Below are 10228 nucleotides of genomic sequence, written 5' to 3'. Positions count from 1 at the left end.
TTCAGGGGGCCGCCGCTTTCCTTCCCTCCGCCAGCTCCCCTTCCGCCTGGCGCTGAGGAGACGGGGCGCGGGCGGGGCGGCGGGAGGGTTGCTTGGGGTGAGGGTTTATTTTTAGGTGCGGGGCGTTCGTTCCGTGCGGAGCCCCTCCCCGGGCGGGACGAGGCTGTTGGCGGCGCTTGTGGCGATGGGGAAGCGGCGGCGCTGCTCTGTGGTGCTGTAGCTGCTGGGCAACTAATCCTAATCCTTGGCGGTCTCTGACAGCTCTGCGGGCTGCCTGCGTGCGTGCCCCTGCTCCGCGCTGCCGTGAATGGAAGGGCGGTGGAGACCTGTAGGGTTCGGCTGTTGTTGCTGGGGTTTTGGTTTTTGTTTTCCCCTCTTTTAGCGCTGGTTTCTCTTGCAGATGTTGCTGCAGGTGGGGGCAGAGGGAGCAGTGTGATTGCCTGGGATCTTGGGGCATCTCTCTCTTCACCTTTCAGCTCCCGCTCCAGCGCTGCTGTTGCTAAAGACTTTTGTAACGATCGACTCAAGTACAATTTCGATGGAAAATGAAGGTAAAGGTCTCATCAGAGTCACTGACTTCATTGGAGCTAAGAGGATTTTTGCATGCAATTTGGTGACAACTCCTACTGGTGCGTGTGTATGTTTTACCGTTCCAGGGGTTTGCAGGGTTGCTCTCGTATGTTAATCTCGTGGTAGTAGGAATTTTGACCTGCATTTTGTGGTTTAAGAATTGTAGGACCATCGTTTTTCTTTATTTGTAGTGCTGTTTGTTGAACTATTCAGCCAGATTTTATTCTCTCTTGACAGATACTCAAAACATCTATTGACTGTTAGTGTTGTATGTGTTCAGAGTAGAAATCTCTTGTTTTATTTAGAATAGGGGCTTCTGAGCATTAGTTGCTTGATGTTTGCTTAGATTATATGCTTTTGTTAAATTTTATCTTTCAGGGTGAAATTGAGAAGCATTTTGTGTCGGAATATTTTTGTGCATATTCTGTGTTCTTAAAAATGACTTAATTTTGTTCTCTTGGACAGTATTTAGTTAAAAAGTGGCACTGAAGTTTTGAGTTCTACCGCTTGAAAGATCTGGTATAAAGTTGCAAACTCTGTGTAATGAAAGAAGTTGCTCTATTATGCTTTCTCCTTCTTGTCTAGTTTGAAAATGACTTAATCCAGGGACTTCAGTTTTTCCATGTTGGGCTTCAGTTTATGCTGTGGGAACCTTGAAAGCCCCTTTGCATTGGTGATAGTGACTGAGCTTCACCGATTTTTTTTTTTTTTTCCCTTTCTATTTGACTCTGGGTTTTGAAAATCTCTGAAGTGTTATTTTTATTACTATATATATATAAGAAAAGAACTGTTGTTTCCCCCACCTCCCTTACGTCATCAGTATTCTTTGAAGAAATTAGATGGATTTTTTTTTTTTTAAGATGGCTGCTGGATTTCCTTTGCTATAGGTTGTTATGTGAGACATTGGGGTGGGAGGAAAAGGAGCTCCTTTCTGAAGAATGGTGCTTTTTTAATAGTTTGACTTGAAGAACTGGATTGAGTTTGTGGTGTAGACTAACTAAATTATTTTCTGTGGTTGGATATTGTTCTGTTTCAAAATACGGTTGTCTTCCATGGCTGGAAAGTTGTAGAAATTGTGAAGTCCAACCTCTGTTGAAAACTATGTAGGTTATTATAATCTGGCATGCCAGAACTCTCTTCTAACTTCAAAATAATGTTAGAGTTTTCTTAATTCTATTGATCACGTCTTCTAGCTGAATATTTGTTAGAAAGAGCACAGAACTTGTCAGGTAGAAGGAATTTTGGATTGGGGGGGAGCGTCTCTAGAAGATTGATTTTTTTTTTTTTTTTTTTTTTTTTTTTTTTTTTTGGGTGGGGGGGAGGCTAGATACCTGATAGAAGTAGTGTCAGTGCCTTTGCATTTCAGTCGCTGCGTTGCAAATGAAAGATTTTTGAATGGGCAGCACTGGGGGCAGGGGAAGCAAAGTGAATATAATGCCAGTGAATAGGAATACATTTAGAGGGGAAAAAAGTAGCTGTCTGACATTCGTGTGCCAAAACCAAAATGGCAGGAAGACTTTTAATGCCTTTTAGTTGTATTACCAAATAAATAGTATATCTTAGGTGTAGTTTATAATCAAGTTGTGTATGATAGGATGGCCCATTCTAATTCTTCTGAATGCTGGTAGCACAAAGATGGTATTTCTTATGTTTCTTACGGAATACATAAATTATGTTTAAAAATTAGTAATATTTGTATGATAGAAGTAACTTATTAAAAAAAAAGCTTTATCTAGGGGAAAAATAAAAGGTGATCAGATGTGTATTTCAAAGGCAGGAAAAAATGCTGTGGTTTGTTGAGGGCTTTCAAAATGGAGTAGGCTTCTGGGGGTAGGAGGAAAGCTAAACTTCAGTATGAATAAAAAGATGACCGAGTTGGTTCTCTTAACATTTGAATTACTTCCTCTCCACTCTTTCTCTCCACCCTTTCCACCCCCTCCCCCCATAAGTGAGTCTCCAGACAGGCACATGTATTTACAACTGTCTACCGTCTGTTTTGGTGTTCTTGGTATTTCTGAGCTCTTCTTTTTCTATCCATTTGACATTGAGACAGCTAGACACTAGCAGCACATTGGAACTTTTCAGCACTCTTGAGGGGATCCTTAATGTATTTTCTCCAGGAAACAGCTGAAGAATCTTTGTAATCTTGTAGAACAAAGATTACAGTTATAATATCTTTTAACTTTTTTTGGTTTGCAAGTTTGTGTTTGAAAGGTCTCTTTAATTTGGATATTGAGCAAGAGATGGCAGATTCTTTTTCCTCCTGTATTTGGATGAATATTCAAGATTGGGAAGTGATAAGATGGTTTGGAAAACTAATGTTTTCCTGTGTTAATTCAGTTTTCATAAGCAGTATTGTATGTTTACTCTAAGCTAGCTAATGTTTTGTCCCAAGACTTCATGGTTTCCGTCTCTTGTGTTGGGATGATTAAACTTCCGCAAAAATTCATGTCTCATAGTAATGGGGAAGAGAGAATTTCCCATCATAAGAAGACTTCTGCTTAGCTCAATAAAACCATGACTTAGAGGAATGATGTTTCTGTTTCTGTTTGAAAGATAGAGTTTTGTGACTTCTTTCCATAAGCAGAGCTTTTTCTTAAACTGTAGGCAGTCAAGAGAACATGCAGCTGTTTAGACAAAACATAACTCTGAGTGCAAACTAGGCTTTGTAATTTTTGGATCTCTCCATTTATGCCTTTGGGACATTTTAAGTAATTTTCTATAACTGTAGTCTGAATTTTTTTTTTATCACCATCTTTGAGATTGTGACAGGTTCTTTGTTCTACTGAAGATTGTCGTAGAAGACTACCTTTCAGGAGAAAAATAAAGAATACAGTTTAGGTTACATCAACTTTGAGCTTCTCTGCTCTGAGGTCAGACTATGATTACAAATACAAATTGTTAAATTGGAGTACTGTTTTGTTACCAAGGCCTTCTGCAGCATTTGTATTCAGATCGTTAAGTGCCCAGCAGAAGAGGTCAGAGTAACGTTTTCCCACCTGTAAACCAAAAACACTCTCCCAAAATCATGTAGAAGGTTGGTACAAAAACTCAGACCAGACTTACTGTAAGTAATAAGAACATCATATGGTGATCCTGAAATCCTCCTTAATCTTCATTGTTTTGAGTCCTGGTTAATTTCAGCTAATCTTCGAAGATGACTGTTAATTTCAGCCTATAGTCTGTCAGTAGTAATTTCAGGATAATTTTGATAATTGGTTGAATAGTGAGGTATAAGTCAGTAATTTTTTTTCTTTGAAAAAAATGCTTTAGTTCTTCACATAATCCTGAGATGACAAATGAATCGTTTTTGTTTGTCGTGTGCTTGAAGTGTGGTTGAATATCCTAATGAGTTTCATGGGTGTTTTTCTTAAATGGTGAAAATGGGCTTAGTTGCTAAACTAACACATTGAAGATCAGTGAATAGATTTTGGTTTTGGGGGGCAGTGAGTTAGCACCCTGGGCTAGGTCATCATGGATTAGGCAGCTCTAAGTACTGATGAAGGGGTGGAGAGTGCGTACATGCAACTGAAAACAGAGGGGGAAGGCATGCCTGTGGCAGCAGTGACTTGAAAACAATTTAAATTGTTCCAGAGTGGCATCAGTTGTTTCATGAAAGTAATATCCAAAACAATAAGAATGAAATTTGTGATGGAAAATGTTAGAAATTCTGAAATGGACTTGGTATTATCACAGCAGTTCATGTTCCTTTTGACATGTAGATGATTTGTTAATAAACTAATAGGTAAAACAAGAATTTTAATATTCATTAATTACTGTTTCTTACCATCTGCAGCTTGCAGAAAATTAGAACCTGATACTTTAAACTTATGTTGGCAAAAAAGTCACATCTCTTCTGTTTAACTTGGAGGATAAGGTGAGAGAGGTTTTTTTTTCTTTTTTTAAAAAGTGGAGAGTCTTTACTAAAGGCCAGTTCTAGTAGATAACCTTCCTATCTTTTAACAGTACTTTGATAAATAACTGCTAAGTTAATGTAGCGCTTGTCTTGTGTTAGAAACATAGATATCCTTTCAAATTGAACAGTCAGTGTCATGTTTTAATCTGTTGTTTGACTGGTTGACGGAGCATTTACATAGTTTTAGTCTTTCCTTTCCCTTTTTTTTTTCCCATGCAGATAAATCAGAAATGTTAATCTGTAATAACCTAGAATGGTTTAATATGGAATCTGCTTGAGTTCAGACATGGCAGAATGTATGTTTATTATTTTGCTAGCTTTGTAACTGCTTTATATGGGGAGTCTATGGCATAATCTCTTCTTAGTGAATCAGGAAAAACAGTGGTGTAAGGAAAATGCAGACAGTTCTCAGGGTAGCTAATTTAACAAAAGAGAAACAAACGTTTTTGCTTGCTTTTTTGGTGAAGAGTTTGACAAGTGTGCGGTGATCTTGGGATGCTCTTCTATAGGACTGAATGAAATGATCTCATTACTGCTGAAAGAAGATCCTACATACAGCTGTGTTCCTGCTGTATGTGTTGCGTTGGCTGTCATGGTTGTTGAGTTTGTCTGGCTTGGTAGCTTGGCAGAAGGTTAGCCCAGCCCTTCTTTCCCCTTGCCCCCTGTTGGACAGCTTTCTGTTGAATTAGTAAATTGAATGGGCTCATGAAGCATCCAGTTAATGTCGAAAACAATGAGGGACAAAGCAGTGAGACGACCTTTTAGCATAAGCATTAGCTTGACTCACTTTTTTATGTAGTCATAGCTTCAGTTCAATATAAATTCACCCATCGATCACGGTGGAATTTTGCAAGAGTGGAATAAGTTAGTAAGTAGGTTTTAGTTGTGAGACCTGCTTTTGAATTGGTGAAAGAGTTCAGGTGATACCTAATTGACACTGGATGATAAAATTGGCATTTACAGTGTGGTTTGTAGAAACTAGAAGGAATGATAAAGTTACAATGCGAAGAAGAGAAGGAAAATAGAGTAATCAAGGTATAAATTTGGGACAAGCATCTGTTTCTTGTTTTCCAAACAAGTTTTTTGTTTTCTAAACATTCTACTCTAAACAGTTAGAAGGGATAAAATGGATAATGGGTTAGCAGATACAGCCTACAGAATCTTTTACAAAGGCTTTTAAAATATTTTTAAGTCATAAATTTTCTGCAGCACTTTTTTCTGCATACATAATTTACAAAAAAAAGCTTGGTGAATACAATGCTGCTTCTTTCTTGATACTAATTATAAGAGAGCTTATTACCATAAGTAGAGTAATTATGCAGTGAGTTATGTTTGCATTTAAATTGGCACTGACACTGGCTTGGTCCTGAGAACTGTTGTAAACAGTAAGTTCAGGATTTTTTTAATGAGAATTTTATTTTGTCACATTATGAAGTAACTGCATAGCTGTCAAGGATATAACCAACGACTGGGTCTTGGAGCTTCTTTCATTATTTTAAACAAATAAATACTGAGCAAGTATTTCTGTTGGTGTTTTTGCTTAATAAAATTATATGGTAACTAAAGTCTGCATGTCATGGATACAGTACTAGTATATCGCGGGGTGCTAAAATTCTTTATTAGTGTTTGCTGTTCAAGTGCTGTCCTTCATTTTGAGAAGCTCAGCACTTCAAAGTGTTGAGAGATAGAAGCAGACTATTGGAGAGGAGCCATATGATCTTATTTCTAAGTGTAGATGTTATCTTCTAGAAATTAGCAACTCTCTGGCAAGATAAATGCTGATATTTAAACCCGAAGTCTTTTGGCCTTCAACTTCTAAAAGGCCTCGTGTGAATCAGGATTTAAGCAGAGGTGTATGCTATTTGGAGTCAAGTGGGATACAGCCATCGGTGCTCTCTTCCTTGGGTGATGAGTTTCTGAACTGACCCAGTGCTATTATAGGTAAACTTCGCTTTCATCAAGGCTTTAGCATTGATTTGATCATTTTAGTGTGTGCTTAGGATTCTGTATCTTTTTCTTCTGATTAATAAGTAATGACAAATGTATGAAATGTTCAAACAGACTTTTCCAGTGTTCAAGGAGTTTTTTTGAACAGGAAGAATCAAAGCTGAATATTTTGGCCAATCATTGTCAATGCATTCTTGGTAACTCTGATGCCACCTCAAGGCTTTCAGCAACGAGGCTTTAAATTCATCATAGTGCATCCTCCAGAGTATACAGAAATGCTCTAAATGGTAAATCTTTTGTAGCGATTTAATACAAAGTTTGAATGTTTGGCATTCTTAAGTTTCAACTGTGTACTACATAAATGGGCTAAAGGAAGATAAGGTGGTTTGGACAGATGTGGTGGTGGGGGTTGAGTCGGAATTTTTGTTGCCATTACTCCTACAATCTACAGCACGGCAGTCAAGTTAAGGTATCATTATTTTTGTGAAATACTTTCTCTAGCTAGAGAGCAGGCAGTTGTCATTCACAGGGCTTGCAAGATAACCACATGGAATATACTACGATTACAGAAAATTGCTTAGCTTTGCTGTTGTGCTGGTAGCCTCAGTTGAACTAGATGTCCTACTTTCCTTTCTATTTTTTTTAAATTAAAGACGACATGGTGAAACGTCCTGAAAGAGTAAGATGCGTTTCAGATTGTGGAGATGTGTTTCTCAGAGAAGTGGTTTTTTTAGAAGATATGTTTAGTACTTAAGTATTTTTAGTACTTGAAAATAGTTCTTGAGCTTTATAGACTACTGTAGAGTTACTAAGTTGGATGTTAAATGGAGCATCGTAGTTTTTATTACATTGCCTGAAAGTAGATGGGGTTGGGGATAGGTGTCTCTCTCAAATATTTTACAACTCTTAAGATTGGGCAAACCTTGAGATTCAAGACGGTTGGTGCCAGTATTCGGATTTCTGTTTCTTAGTTGGTCAGAAATGCAGAAATGTTGTGTACCAAGGAGTACAGTTCTGCGTTATGGCTGGTGGTTGGCCATAGTGAAAGTCCTAAGCACTGCTGAAATAGTACTCAAATACAAGGCAGTTTTTTTTTCAGGCTCATGGGGCAGCTTAGCAGGTTGTTCTCATAGTTTGGGTATTTATATTTCTTTGGTTAATGGGTGGTGTCTGTGCCAGGTTGAATACTGCCCATTTTCTGTAAAGTCTTACAAAATAGCACACAATAGCAAGAGGCTGAAACTATGGGACCTCCCAGGGTAGAAATTACTCTGCAAGGCGAACTCATTAATGCAAATTAGTGTTTCTCTTTCCTTATGGCTTTTTTAGAGACAGAACTTTTCTGTGTGCACTTCCTTTGATGTGAGGACTCCTGGTAAAATGTTTAAACTAAAATACTGTTGAATAGGAACAAATTTCTTTGAATATTAGAATACAGGGCTGCTGCAGCTGTTTCCCCAGAAGTGAAAAATCATCACACTTTTCCAAAGGAGTCCGTTCAAATGAAGACAGTAGACAGTAACTTCAAAGCTTTCAAAAAAGTATCTCTTCTCCTGAGCAAACAGTGCCTGGTAGAAAACAAGTGGTTCATTAATCTACAGACTTCAACCTTTTGGGGATGGGAAGGGACAGCTCTTTGCAGTGGCAAGTAAAATACTCTTTGCAAATTGGTCGTGGATGTTTGTCTTGAATGAGTGTTGGCACTTTACTTGTTGCTCTAAGAAAGCAGCGTTATTTCCCATAAAGGTATTTGTCTGACCGGGTTCTTTTAGATAATCCATGTACAGAGGGTGTAATGTTTAATATCAAATGTGTATATTTGAAGATACTTGATGTTACGTGGGATTTCTGATTTAGCAGAATGATACATTTGTATGATATTTTAAGTATATTTTGTAAGTTACACTTAGAAAAATACAGAAATTGCAATACACAGTTCAATCACAATACCAATGTGATTCCCATTACCAGTCTCTATAATATGCTCACAGTCATGACTCTTGGCATCCCCAGTTGCCGGAAAGGAATATGTGGGTTGAAACCAGCTCAAGCCTGTTGCTCTCTTTGAAATATTGTTGGTTGTTCAGTGCATGTGTTGGGCGGAGTCACATATATATCCCCCCATGCTGGTCTGGCTAACTCATTCACATTCTTTTGATGAAATTGGGGAGAAACATTCATACTGCCAGTTGATCCACTCAACTGATGTTAACTGTTTATTCAAAGCAAAGCCCACCCTCCAGTCCCCATTGTGTTGAGGTAAAGTTATCCTCTTTGCAACAGCTGTGGTTAGTCACGCTCTACATTATTTACTGAGCTTCGTGGACATGTTGCCCTTGCCCATCTCCTCTGAGCCTTCTGTTATAGGGGTTTATTGGTCAGTCACAGTGTTTGGGTATTTTTCAGACCTAAATTTACAGGGTTTTGAGACTCATTAGAGAAATTGCTAGTTGAGAATACAGGAAGTAATTGGTCTTTGAGATTTAATCACATGTGAGGTACAAAAAACTACATCAGTACAGTCTGTATAGATGAAGCCTTCCTGAATATAACTTCCAATTTTCTGCGTATCATTAAAAAATTAGTTCAAAAGCCAAGAATAAGACATTAAATAATGGAATTTACTTAATCAAGGTTTGTCGCTTGTCTGCGTTTATAGTTTGTGAACTTGGTTGCACTGATTTTTATTTATTTTATTAAATCTGTATCCACCACACTCAGCTACTTCCATCTGCTTCTTTTGCTAGCATAACTGGTGAATTTCTCTGGAGATTTAATTCCTGTTAACATCTGGCAGAATTTCACGGAGGAAGTTGCATCATAGTCACAACCGTGTTGGGTGTTGCTTGTTCCAGAATGGTCTGAGGGCTCTTCTCCACCCTGCCTCCACTTCTGGAATCCTGCTATGCATCCAGGGTTTGCTTCTGTGTGTGCAGTTGATCTAGGACTTACTATGACTGTTGAGCATGCCTAATGCTTTTTTTTTTTGTGCTTGGATTTTTGCTGTGTCTTGTCATCACGTGGTCATTGTTCTGTGGCTGGGACCTGTACTGAGGTTCTAGGAGTATCTTGCCTTCTAGATGACTGGGGGAGGCAAAGATGGCAAAACATCTAATGAAATAGATATTTTTAAGGTCATTGCTAGAAGGTGACTGTGGAATCACAGTCATGATGCTGAGCAATGACCTATTTAAATGGAGAGTTTGAAGATGGACAATAAGGTGGCTAAAGATATAGATCTCTAAAACCTCTAGCCACTGTGTCCTAATAAGTAGGAGAAAACTTTGCACTGATGCTTCATATCTGACGGAACTGACAGAAAAGAGGATTACTTCCATTCTGGGTAGAGTCTTTTCCTTAAAGATACCTTTCACAGCCAAGAGTCTTTGCCTAGCGGGAACTGTTTCCAACGTCCACGTGCACACACACAGAGACTCAGGCCTCTATGCCCACTGACATCTAGCTGATCTCTAGCCCTGTGTACTTTCCAGGATGCCAGACAGTGTGGAAGAGGTAAGCACTTGGTATTTTATTATGTTACTGTGTGCACTGATGTCCACAGTAGTTGATCTATCTGTCGTTACCCCTCCGCACCTACCGTCCTGGCTCTGAACTGTACAGAACTGGAGCAGAACATGCTTAGTAGGATCTGAGCTTTCTAAACTTTTTAGTATACATCACATATAGTTTAATCATACAGAAGATTGGGGAATTAAGAAGCTTGTAAGTTTCAATCTGTTTTGTATTCAGTGAAACACCTTTTTATTATGTTTTTGAAAACTATCATTTTTTCAG

The 10228-nt window shown here is 38.5% G+C and overlaps 1 protein-coding gene across 3 annotated transcripts in view; it reads left to right on the top strand.

Annotated features, from left to right (window-relative positions):
• The first annotated feature begins 380 nt into the window (after positions 1 to 380).
• The window catches only part of ATP2C1 (ATPase, Ca++ transporting, type 2C, member 1), a 49806-nt gene continuing 39958 nt past the window's right edge, over positions 381 to 10228 (top strand). For 2 of the 3 annotated variants that reach the window (XM_009331256.1, XM_009331257.1), the window contains exon 1: positions 418 to 551. In XM_009331256.1, coding sequence (XP_009329531.1) covers positions 546 to 551 — 6 coding nt within the window. In that variant the 5' untranslated portion in view covers positions 418 to 545. Of the gene's footprint in view, positions 630 to 10228 lie in introns of all 3 variants that reach the window. The other variant, XM_009331258.1, reaches the window with a different exon arrangement.

Source organism: Pygoscelis adeliae, unplaced genomic scaffold, assembly GCF_000699105.1.
Source record: "Pygoscelis adeliae isolate BGI_AS28 unplaced genomic scaffold, ASM69910v1 Scaffold99, whole genome shotgun sequence".
NCBI lineage: Eukaryota > Metazoa > Chordata > Aves > Sphenisciformes > Spheniscidae > Pygoscelis > Pygoscelis adeliae.
Note: the sequence above shows the minus strand (reverse complement) of the source record. Positions and strands in the feature narration are given on the sequence as shown.